At 53.5% G+C, this 9,457-nt stretch overlaps 1 protein-coding gene across 2 annotated transcripts; it reads right to left on the bottom strand.

Moving 5' to 3' along the window:
* Nucleotides 1-96: 96 nt before the first annotated feature.
* On the bottom strand, nt 97-9,281 carry DAP3 (death associated protein 3). Of its 2 annotated transcripts, none has more exons than XM_042894836.1 (13): nt 9,193-9,281; nt 8,695-8,741; nt 5,532-5,654; nt 3,978-4,079; nt 3,666-3,774; nt 2,549-2,641; nt 2,197-2,327; nt 1,824-1,904; nt 1,489-1,647; nt 1,022-1,081; nt 542-631; nt 285-402; nt 97-204 (listed from the first exon to the last, which is right to left on the bottom strand). In XM_042894836.1, the coding sequence occupies exons 2-13, from the start codon at nt 8,734-8,736 to the stop codon at nt 119-121; spliced, it is 1,194 nt and encodes a 397-aa protein (XP_042750770.1). In that variant the 5' UTR covers nt 8,737-8,741; nt 9,193-9,281; the 3' UTR covers nt 97-118. The 2 variants fall into 2 exon arrangements, with proteins under 2 accessions (XP_042750770.1, XP_042750771.1); XM_042894837.1 differs by lacking the exon at nt 9,193-9,281 and adding an exon at nt 9,105-9,189.
* Between the last annotated feature and the right edge of the window lie 176 nt (nt 9,282-9,457).

Raw genomic sequence — 9,457 nt, 5'->3', positions numbered from 1 at the left:
GCCGCGCCCCCTTCCTCCGCTCCGCCTATCGCACCAGAGCGCCATCACCGAAATGCCCCGCCTCTCCCAAAGCCCCGCCCCCAAGGACACACGTGCTGTGCAGCGCAGTCTTTATTCACTACAGCGGCGCCGCCAGCCGCTCCAGCTGCCACGGGTTGCGGCCGCTCAGGAAGCGCAGCTCCTCTTTGCCGTCCTCCGTGCGCGCTGCAAGAGAGAGGAGGCACTGAGAGGGGATCGGGGGAGACCCCGAGCTGCAGCCCCCAGCCAGTGAGGCGGGCACTCACCCTTGTCGTGCTGCAGCCAGCGGCAGTGCAGGTAGTATTGGTAGCAGCTCTCGAACTCACGCTCTGTGTAGTTGGGCACCAGGATGGGGACAAAGGGATCCAGAGCATCGAACCCCTCCTGGAATTCCAAAGGGAACGAAGGTGCATTTGAGCTCAAGGAAGAGCAGAGCATACACTGCAGCCTTGGGGCTGAGCGCAGCTCCAAACTGAGGTTTTGTTTCCCAACGTAAAGGAGAGAAGAGGCCGTGGCTGCTCACCTTTCCCAGCAGCTCATGGGGCAGATGGGCAGAGCTGGGCTTGAAGAGGGAACCGGTCTGGCTGAGTGTTGTCACAACAGCACCACCGTTCTGAAACAGAGGGGCAGAGCACACTGTGAAATGGACACGGCTTCGTCCCATGGCAGCTCAGAGTTCCAAAATGCTGCCTTGAGGAACAAGCGCAACTCTGAGGAATCCAGAAAGTTCTCCTCAGTTCAACAAAATCATCAACTGCAACATCATTACCAGCCAGTGAATCCTGGGGTCTCAGGAAGTGAGGTACAAACTATACAAGGAAGGCAGGGCTGTGTACCTGAGCTGCTGTTACATTCTTACATCTGCTGCCAAACATCTGCCTGATGCTGACCCCAAGCAGCTGCACTGTGCTCTCCTTCACTGAAGGAGCAGTGAAACAGCTGCAGCTTCACACTTCTTAGCAGGAGCTTTAATCGATGCCTAAAGTAAAGGGCCAAAACTCACCCAATTATTCATCATCATCTTCCTTAGGTTGTACACCAACGTCAGCTCCTCTGGAGAAACCTGGCAAAGAGGGGACGGTATGACTCCTGCTTGTCAGCAGTTTCTACGTGGGGAATACATTCCTCTCCCCCCCTTTAAATTACTTTGGAAGTATTATTTGTGTGCATCATTCAGGTGCATCCCTTCTTCGCTCTTTCTTAACCCTACTGAGCCCCAGTAACGCTACAGAGAAGCCCCCAAACCTTCCCTGCCATAACACCGTACCTGAATCTTTTCCCCATTGAGACAACTTCCTTCAGTTAAAACTGCCTGAAGCCCAGGCTGTAATTCTGCACATCCCTCCAAGCTGGCAGAGCCAAACGTGTGTTTTGGTGTGTATGACTTCACAGGAGGGGTTACTCCTGAACCTAAATTAAAACAGTGCGTCCCCCCCCTGCTCTCCACACACATTCACACTCCCTTCTTACAGGGCTTTTGTCTTCTTTCTTTAACGTTGTCCTTCCCCAGAGCGCATTGACTCCATCCACTGCCACCAGGACCCTGAAGGAACCCAGACAGCACTGCTGCTTGATCTCCTTCAGCACCACCCCAACCGCGTCGCTGGCATTCTTCACTCGAGTTAAGCCCTTCCAGGAGGAAAAGGAACACAACTCAGGTTGTTCTCCTTAATGCAGGTTGCTGGGGTGCTGCCTGCCCTTCCGAAGGGGTGGGGAAGGTACGACAGACCTCTGAAGCAATCCTTTACAAAAGCAACAATGCAATGTTCTGATAGAAGCCGAGACGGAGCGAGGCAGCTCCTTACCTGCTCCACCACCTCTCCCAGCGGCCTGCCCTGCTCTGTGCTGTCTCGTTTGCTCCACACATATTTTTGTTGTGTTTTTATCTGCGTAAGAGAAAACAGCAATTAAACCAATGCGGTAATGCAAAGGCAGCCATTCCCACAGAGGGATTTATATTACTTCTTTTTAAAGAACTGCATTCTAGCAATGGAGAGGTTTTATGTGTGCAATGTGAGCGCATGCATCACCCCACGAAGCGCTTCCCAGCGATGGGCGCACGCAGGCTTCACCTCGAGGTGCTGACAGAACAGAAGCACACACACGTGGTCCCAGAGAGGATCCTGCAGTGATGATCTCTTGTGGCTACAAACCGACAGCCTGGCAGCCCCTACAAACCTCCTTTAGGAAGCTCTCATTTGTGGTTCTGAAGTTCCGGAGCCAGAAGGACGCCTGCAGGGGCTGATCGAGCCTCTCCTTGTTGTAGGAGGACTGCATGAGCTCCTTGCAGTTCTTCACCCAAAGATGAGCTGCAAGCAAAGGAAAGCAGTTGCTATTTTGAGTCAAAATGTACAACGTGGGTGCATCCCTTGTCCTCATTCTGCTGCATTTACGAGAGGAGTCTGCCAGCATTGATGGACAAAGTCCTGTGAGGACAGAGGTGGCACAGACCCATCATTTTCAGTGTGCTGCCCTAAAGCTCTGTATCTCCCATAGCAGTGACGGCTGTGTGTACCTGACATGGCCTTACCATCCGGGATGTGCAGCACCAGCCAGCCCTGCCGTGCGCAGAAGTGAACCACGTGGCACAGCGTCATGGTTTTCCCAGTTCCTCTCTCACCGTCTCCAACGCAGTCTGTCAAGGAAAATCTCCAACAAAAAGCTTTGGACGTAGCATGAAGCAGCTGTAAATTGTTTGGCAAAAAGAATAAAGGAAGCGCAAAGGTCGTAAAAGCCAGGATGGAGTTCCATCTGGCAGCAAAGCAAGGCTGAAGAATTCCTTCTCCCCACATTTCCCCCCTCTCTCGGGACTTCAGGGCTGTGATTCCTATTCCCTCGGTTGTGCTGACACCACCGTTGGTGGAGCTGTGCCCCAACAAGGACCATCAGCTTTGGGAACCTCTCAGCATGACTCTGCTGACAGCAGATGAGGCAGAGGCAGCTCCTGAAGGACGAAGCACAGAGCTCAGCATGCAGCAAATATTTCTGCATTAGAAATAGTGTGGCCAGCAGGAGCAGAGAGGTGATCGTCCCCCTCTACTCAGCACTGGTGAGGCCACACCTCGAGTGCTGTGTTCAGTTTTGGGCCCCTCACTACAAGAAAGAGATTGAGGCCCTGGAACGTGTTCAAAGGAGGGCAACGAAACTGGTGAGGGGTCTGGAGCACAGGGCTGATGAGGAGAGGCTGAAGGAGCTGGGAATGTTCAGTCTGGAGAAGAGGAGCTCAGGGGAGACCTCACTGCACTGTACAACTTCCTGAAGGGAGGTTGTGGTGCAAAAGGGTCTGGCCTCTTCTCCCAAGCAACAAACAGGACCCGAGGAAACGGCCAGAAGTTGTACCAGAGGAGGTTTAGGTTGGATATTAGGAGAAACTTTTTCTCCCAAAGGGTGGTCAGGCACTGCAATGGCTGCCCAGGGAGGTGGTGGAGTCGCCGTCCCTGGTGGTGTTCAAGAGGCGCCTGGATGAGGAGCTACAAGAGATGGTTTAGTGCTTGTGGTACTGATAGCAATGGGAGGGGGGTTGGACTGGATGATCTTGCAGGTCGTTTCCAACCTTGTGATTCAGCAAAACGCTGCCCTCATGTGCCCACGTTCACCTGCCTGTGTTTAACCCGTGTTCCACCACCGAGCCGAGCAATAAAAGATACAAATCACGTATCTGACGACGGGGTGGGCGAAGTTGGAGTTCTTCAGGTATGTGAAAAGTTCCAGAGCAGGCTTTCGCACCATGATGCGGGCTTCTCTGAAGGTCTTGATCTGAGAACAGGACAAGAACAAGGAGCCACGCGTCAGCACACCGCAGCTCTTCCTAGCATCTCTGACTGGCACCAAAGGCCTTTCCTTTTGGCACCAGCAGAGGCAAATCACCATTATGCCTCAGTCCATCATAACATCTTTGCTGCTGCTCGATGCAATCATCTCGGAAGCACTCACACAAACGTGCTCTGATGCAGGCTTACCTGCTGCTGGAAACGAGGGGGCAGTCCATGTGGGAGAACAGCCTTCACCTCCTCCAGAGGAATGCTGTAATGGTGACCCTCATGCTGCTCACTGTGCTTGGCCTGGGGAGGCAAAGAGCAAACTGCAACACACCGAAGCCTGACTCCGTTCTGCACACAGGGACCACGCAGGCAACACAAGGACCGGCTTACTGACAGGCAGAAGAACCACACAGCGAAGTCAGGCAGGAATTGTGGTGTCAGAGAATTACTGCCAAAGGAAATCTCCAGCCCACCTGAGCTTGTGCACAAGCTGCTGTGTTTCACAGGCACTGCATCCTATGCTTTATGAAGTATCTAATCCTCTACTGCTCCACTTCTCCTCCTGATCACCAGCACACTGCTTGACTTAAATGTACTTTCTTCAAGCCCACGGGTGGATAATTTCCCTGCTATCTATTATTTGAATAAGGAATGGTTTGACCAGCAGCTGTGTTTCTGCATGGCGCTGCTCCAGAGTTCAGTTTTATTCTGTTTCATCACTGCTGCACAACCTCAGGCAAATTCCTTCACCCTCAGCTGCCACACCTGCAAAGTGCTTCCTACCTTTACCCCCATGTTTAAGTCACTCTGAGCTCTGCTAACAGAAAGGTATATATAAAAAAAGCAAAGCCTCATTAAGAATTTAGCTTTCACCTGGCCTTCTTAATCCATTTTTAATGGGGTTTTACTGTGCACACGTAGGAGCCCAGTTGGAATGATGAGGTTTGCTGATGAAGCAACCCAGCGCCGCTCTGCTCTCTGCACAGCCTGCAGTGCTGCACCTCGAGGAACTGAGCAGAGAAATGAAGGGGAGATGCTGGTTGTCACCCAACATCAGGCACGTGAAGTCAGAATGCCAAAGCCAGTTGCCCAGCAACGTGGATTGGAGGCACAGGACAGCAGAGACAATTCTTGCCATCTGGACCCTTCTGCGCGATCTATAGAGACGCTCAGACCACGTGAGCGAGATCATCTGCATGCTGCTGTTTCCATAGAGACCCCTGAGGAATCAGTATTGAAAGACTCCAATTACAGAGGCAGCAGAAAAGCATCTCAAAGGCTTCTTCCATTCATTTATCCCACTTCATTTTGTGCTGGAGACGAAGAGCAGCGGGCTGGAATGATGCTGCAGAGCCACGTCGCGTTGAGGTTATCTGGGGTGTGCTTTTCATCCCCCCTCACAGCCAATTTGGGGAGGTTAGTCAGGGAAGAAGAACCCTGGAGTTGAAATTAATGGTGTCTGATGACAAGCTAAGCCACATCTGAGCCCGTGCAATATATCAGTCTATTTCATCTGCGCAACAACAGAGGAGGAATCAATATTTGCTCCCGGGAGGATTTGAGGCAGCGGAGCAGCCCTGCCTTGCTTAAATCCAGGCCTTGTTTTAAACTGCACGGCCACAGCCTGCTTTCCTCTGGGCTGGGGGTCGCCACTTTCCTTTCTGTGGCCCAGAAGCCACCCCAGCAAGCCCTGCTGGCTCCACGCACCCACAGATGGAATGTGGGCTCCTCTCCCTGGCAGCAGGGACTCACCGGGTCGCCCTCGTTGGTGCAGAAAATCGCTCTTGGTTTTTCTGCTGGGATTCGGACATCCTGGCTGACAACAGAACTGAAGCAATCCTTGGCTGCCGCGTGGAGAGCAAAGCCATGGTCCAACTGAGGAGAGAAAAGCACGATCAGACAACAGCGCAGAGCAGAAGTCCCTGCAGTCAGAACTGGAATCTGCCCTTAGAACAGAAAACAACATGAAAAACCACGCTGTGCTTCTCCATGCCTGCTGTTAAACCGTTTCCATCCACTCCCCTCGCCCAGAGAGCCAAGCTGCTCCTAGCTGAGTTTCCTCTTGGAGACGTGGCTGTGCTGGGCCTCATTGCTGGGCCCTTCCCATAACATTTCTGCCCACGTTGATGAATAGCAGCGAGTGCCTTGATAACCCAAGCTGTAGTAGCCCATAACCAAGCTGTAGTAATCCAGAACCACCCCAGTTATGGAGAGATTGGTGCAGAGCTGCCCACTGTTTGATATTTCTAATTGCAGTCCCCGCACCGATTTGGCCTGGCTGCATCCCTGCATCCAGGCTCTTTCATTACAACACTGAGAAACTGAAACAGGCAGCTAAGCTGATTAGTTCTTCTCCCCATAGGCAGGCTGCTGAAGCACACCCATGAAGCCCAGCCAACACAGCAAGAAAGAGAGGAGCAGGAGGACAAGCACTTTGTTATGTGATGGTGAAAGAAAACATGAGCGAAACGAGACGCCTTTGTCAATGAATACAACATTTGCACAGGCCAGAGGCTGGGAGCAAAGCAAGCAAAACCGAAAGCCACCCTCCCTGTTATGGACTGGAACAGTTGCAGGCTCTGCCTATAAACAGAGGAGCGTTTTTCTGGTCTGTCTGCGTGGATGAGGGCGGTCAGAAACTGAAGGTTAGAGACAGGAACAGCTGCTTCCACTCCACGCTGCATGATGCAATTCTGCTGTCATCCCCATCCTCCTCTGGGGGCCATTTGAGCACCACAAGGTCAGAAGGAAACATCAGGTCAGGTTTTACCCCACAACCCACATTAACCACACCACGGGGTCTTCAATCAGTGCTTCAACACCTTTTTAAATACCATCAGTGTTTTGGTTTGTTTTTTTTCCCCTCCTTAAGTACAAATGATCTATTAGGATGTCTGTTTGGCTACCCTTAATCCTCGGAGGTGACTTAATGCACAGCCTGGAGCAAGGCACAGGGATGTCCATTTAACAGCAGAGCACAGCATTGCCACCTGTTCACCAAAACACGTCGCTCCTAGCCCAGAATTCCAGCCCTTCTCGTTGTCTTTGAGCATCTCACCTCCTCCAACCTGCAGCAAAGCACGCAGCGTGAGCTCTGTTGGCTGGGGAGGAGAGGAAAGGTTACTGCCTTAGGGATGCCTTCATCTGGAGAACCACAGCTCTGTTCCACGGAATGAAAACGAACCAAGGCTTCACTTCAGGCTCAGCCCGTGGTTTTCTTTACGTGCATCTGGATGCAGCTCAAGAATTGGTTTGAGTGACGCCTAATGAAACCACTTTTGAAGAAGGGCCGGCTCAGACCAGCAGAAGCCGGGCTCCCTGTGCTACAAAAGCCAGCAGCTGCTAAGCTCTGCAGAATGAGCTCCTCTTGGCTTTGCACGGAATGCCAGAATCATAAGCGTGCTCCTCTGGGACTCACTGCAGAGCTGTGCACAGCCCTACCATGCACCTGAAGTTCTCCCATCCCCACGTCATCCTTTAACACAGTTGATCCAAGCAACACGGAGAGGATTTCACATCTGTGGAAGGGCTGCAGTTTAACTCGGATCCCTGAAATGGCAGCAAAGCATCACGTGGTGCAGGGAGATTAATCATAAAGTCATGTGCCGTAAGGTGGAGCTGTTCCTACGTAGCTGGGTCTCCAGAAAGGGCTGCTTACAGGCTGCCATGATCAACACTGACACCAGAATCTTCCCTCCGGGAAGAAGGACTTATGCTCTTCCTCTTAGAGAGGCTCATAATCACTAATTCTAATGGAAAAGGCATTTAAAAGACAACAGCAAACCAAACAACCGCTGTTCTTGACCACTGAGAAGTCATTCCAGGCTGCAGTACGGATCGATCACGCTGTGCATGGCATAAGGAAGCTGTGCTGATAGCAGAGTGCTGCTGCACTGCTGGGCCGTTTCTGCACCCACCTGAAGCTCTGGGAAGCTCCCCTTCCCACCTGCAGCACAGGCTTTGGGAAGGGCTGGTTTTTTCCTTTTTCCTTTTCCAGCAGTGCAGAGCAAACAGATTCTTCACCTTCTGAGAAGCACCAGTAGTGAAGAAGGAGAATTCTTGCATTCTGTGCATTATGGGATGCCCAATTTCAGGCTTTTAACAGTTCTCCCATTCAAGCCCTCTGCCCAGGCACACTCACACATTTGCTGTCTCACATTTGTACCAAGGGAACAAAACACAGAAGGAAGAAAACAAACAAGCTGCCTCTCTTCCCATAAAGGGAGACACCACATTTTCACACAACTGATGTGAGATGAGAGGAATTGCACTTCTTACCACAGAATGGTTCAGGTTGGAAGGGAACTCAAGGATCATGAAGCTCCAACCCCCCACTATTCCATGCAGGGCCATCAACCTCCACATTTACCACCAGCCCAGGCTGCCCAGAAATTACTTTTGAACCATAGCAAGTCTCTAAAGGAGTATTGTGAGGACCGCGGCCCATTGGTGCCAGCAGTGTCAGGGAGTGCGGGGCTGCAGATGCCTCCAAGGACCCCAAGAAAGGATGCAGGGCTCCCAATCTCCATCTCTCTGCTGCTGCACTCTGTGCTACACATGGCCAAGCAGCACATCACAGAATCACAGCATGGTTTGGGTTGGGACCTCAGGGATGGCGAAGCTGCGACCCCACAGTGCCTGCAAAGCCGCCAACCTGCCCACGTTTCACAGCAGCCCAGGCTGCCCAGGGCCCCATCCAGCCTGGCCTCCAACATCTCCAGGGATGGACGGGGCATCGCAGCCTCTCTGGGCAGCTGTTCAGACCCTCACTGCTCTCCCAGCACACAACTTCCCTGAGCCCCAGCCTCCAGCTGCCCTCCCTCCACTTCCAGCCATTCCCCTCGTCCTGCTGTCACGCTTATCATTCTGGGTCCCAGCAAAGGGTGAAGCAGCACCCTGCTGCCACTCTGCTTACCTTCAGAGGGCGGCAAATGAATCCTTTCACGCTCCTCAGCATTTTCTCTGCAGGGAAAGGAGGAGGCCGTTCAGTTTTTTTCCTCGTTTTCTATATTTTCCCCCAGATCAGAAGCGCTGCTTCCCAGAGAGCTTAAATTCAGTCTGACACCACATCGCAGCGGCAGGGCTGACCCCAGCCAGCTCCATTGGCTACAGAGGTAAGAAGCACCACCGAGCAAAGCAGCGCCGGGCTGCACGGCACAGCCGTTACCGCCAGGGCCGCAGCTGCACACCAAGGAGCGACGATGAGGAAACTCTGCGCCCCTTCACCTCACAGCCCGCACAGCTCCGCTTCCCCAGCAGATTTCCGAAGAATTTCACAGCCCGGCCGCACCCGCACCCCGCCACTCCCCTCCCCTCAGCCCGAACCGCAGGTACGGAGCCTCCTCACGGCGGGGCCCGAAGGCGGTGTGCGGCCTGCAGGCCCGGGGCCGGCTCCCCTCAGGCCGGCACTCACCAGAGCGCCGCGAGGATCCCCGCGAGAGCGGGCCGAGCGCGGCACTACGGCTGCCGCGAAAGGACAAAAAACGCAGCGCGATCCAACCCAAGAGCTCCGGCCGCCTCGCGTTTTATCCCCCTCCCGCCCCCAGGCTGCTGGAGGGGGCGTGGCCTGGTGCGGTGGGTGTGGCCGCCGGAGGGGGCGGGGCCTGGCGCGGGGTGGGGGCGGGGCGCCGGGCGCTCGCTCGCGGTGGAGCAGAAGCCGCCGCCATTTTGGTTTCGCC

This window comes from Lagopus leucura, unplaced genomic scaffold (genome assembly GCF_019238085.1).
Source record: "Lagopus leucura isolate 7727_CA_CO unplaced genomic scaffold, USGS_WTPT01 205-1_obj-0_obj, whole genome shotgun sequence".
Classification (NCBI taxonomy): Eukaryota; Metazoa; Chordata; class Aves; order Galliformes; family Phasianidae; genus Lagopus; species Lagopus leucura.
This window is presented reverse-complemented; position numbering and strand designations above follow the sequence as displayed.

Excerpts from the sequence above, each read along its gene's own strand:
- DAP3 (XM_042894836.1), bottom strand. The coding sequence starts at position 8,736 with ATGCTGAGGAGCGTGAAAGGATTCATTTGCCGCCCTCTGAAG. Across the intron at positions 3,775-3,977 it reads CCCCTCGTTTCCAGCAGCAG|ATCAAGACCTTCAGAGAAGC; the intron begins GTAAGCCTGCAT and ends TCCTGTTCTCAG. Across the intron at positions 632-1,021 it reads AGATGATGATGAATAATTGG|AACGGTGGTGCTGTTGTGAC; the intron begins GTGAGTTTTGGC and ends CCTCTGTTTCAG.